General features: G+C 42.2%; 1 protein-coding gene across 1 annotated transcript; it reads left to right on the top strand.

Moving 5' to 3' along the window:
- Positions 1-296: 296 nt before the first annotated feature.
- LOC130235929 (polymeric immunoglobulin receptor-like) lies at positions 297-1,607 on the top strand. Its single transcript, XM_056466850.1, has 4 exons — positions 297-459; positions 534-839; positions 923-1,228; positions 1,306-1,607. Exons 1-4 carry the CDS (start codon positions 297-299, stop codon positions 1,605-1,607), a joined length of 1,077 nt encoding a protein of 358 aa, XP_056322825.1.
- The last annotated feature ends 377 nt before the right edge of the window (positions 1,608-1,984 follow it).

Genomic DNA, 1,984 nt, shown 5'->3' with positions numbered 1-1,984 from the left:
TTGAGGTGTGTTTTATTAACCAAAGCAAAATTCTCCAGGACTGAACTTGCTTATCCCCACAGTTATGTAAACTCAAATCAAATCTGTTTTTAAAGTTAAAATCTGCGTGATAATAAACATCAGTGGATCTGAATTGATGATGTGTGTGATTGACAGCTAAAGTGGGCGTGTCTACAGTGATTGGCTCCTCAGGAGCTGCTCTGATGATCAAGTGTAAATATCCTCAACACAAAACCAAGACAAAATACATCTGTAAAGAATCATCAGCTGGATGTTCAGGAGATCAGGAGGAATGGATGAAGAATGGAGATGTTTCTGTAGATGACGACACCAGAGCAGGAGTCTTGATGGTGTTTTTTAGAGAGCTGAAAGCTGCAGATGCAGGAACATACAGGTGTGGAGTGAAGGACTCTAAATATACTGAGAGATTCACTCAACTTCAGCTCAACATCAGACATGGTGAGGAAACAGCAGATACTTTAACTAGAGTATATAAAGTATCTCTTCTGACTTTCTATTGTCTTTATTTATAGATGCAAAATATCCAAAAGTCATGACTGAATCTGTTCATCTTGGCGGAGAAGTGAACATCAGCTGTCAAATGCCAAAAAAACTATATTTCTGCAAAGAGGATCATAAGAGCTGCCAGACAACAAGAGCATCTGAAGAGCCCCAAAAGACTCCTGCAGAATCTGTGGGAAATGAAGAGAGAGTTTTTACAGTGAGCATCAGTAATGTGAGTGTCAGAGATGCTGGAGTTTACTGGTGTGGAGCAGAAACCAGAGACACACATCTGACCTTCATCTCCCTGACCACTAAAATCCAGCTCAGCATCATCAGTGAGTCCATTCAGATGATTCTGGAGTAAATCCAGTCTGTTCACCATCATCTGTGTGTTAAATGTGTGTGTGTTTGTGTGCAGTGTCTCCAGTAGTGAGACGTGAAGGAGAATCTGCTCAGATCTTCTGCCCTTATGATTCAATCTATCAATCAAAGTCAAAGTCTCTCTGTAAGGGGAAGTGCTCCACTAGAGACACACATCCTCTGGATGAGACTGTGAGAGAAGAGAAAGAGAGACTGACTCTGCATGAAGACGTCACAGCAAGTGTCTTCACTGGGACCATCACTGGACTGACAGCAGAGGATGCTGGGAAATACTGGTGCGCAGTGACATTAGACAGAGAGCTGAATTATCTTTACACTCATCTGATGGTCATCATCAAGCAGGGTGAGGAAGCTTCACACATCTGAATGTGGAAAACTAGGCCTGTCCACTGATGTTCTTGTGTTTCTGATCATTTCCAGAGCTGAGCTTGACTAAGTATGAAGGAGACGACGTGTCCATCCAGTGCAGACATCATGATGGAGATCAGAAAAGCTTCTGCAAAGCACATGAAGCCTCCACGTGTGTGAAGGATGGAGAGTCATTGGAGACCATCAGAGATGCTCGATTCTCTATCAGTGATGAAGCGTCTGCTGGAGTCTTTACTGTCAACATCACTGATCTGAGAGCAGACGACTCTGGAGTTTACTGGTGTGGAGCTCACGTCATCACTAAAGTCAACCTCAGGGTTAAAAAGGGTGGGATAAGAGCACACTACATATAATTTTTTTCTTTTGTTTAATATTGTTTCTATCCTTCATCTTGTTTCTAAACTTATTTCTGGAGGCCTGCAGAGTTTAGATTTAACCATAACACCTGATTCAGCTAATCAAATTATTCTGGCATATTTGAAAACGACAAGGTACCTGTGTTGGAGCAGGGTTAGAACTAAACTACACAGGTCTGCAGCCCCTCAGGAACTGAGCTGGTCACCCCAGACACTTCTTCTAGCTTCTGGCAGAATCTCAAGACATTTCCAGACAAGCGGGGAGACAAAGTCGATATTCCTATATTCAAGGTCCTGTCCTTCTGAACATGACCAAAACTCATGACCATAGGTGAGATTAAAAATATACATTGATCATTAAATCAAGAGCTTTG

This window comes from Danio aesculapii, chromosome 1 (genome assembly GCF_903798145.1).
Source record: "Danio aesculapii chromosome 1, fDanAes4.1, whole genome shotgun sequence".
Classification (NCBI taxonomy): domain Eukaryota; kingdom Metazoa; phylum Chordata; class Actinopteri; order Cypriniformes; family Danionidae; genus Danio; species Danio aesculapii.
This window is presented reverse-complemented; position numbering and strand designations above follow the sequence as displayed.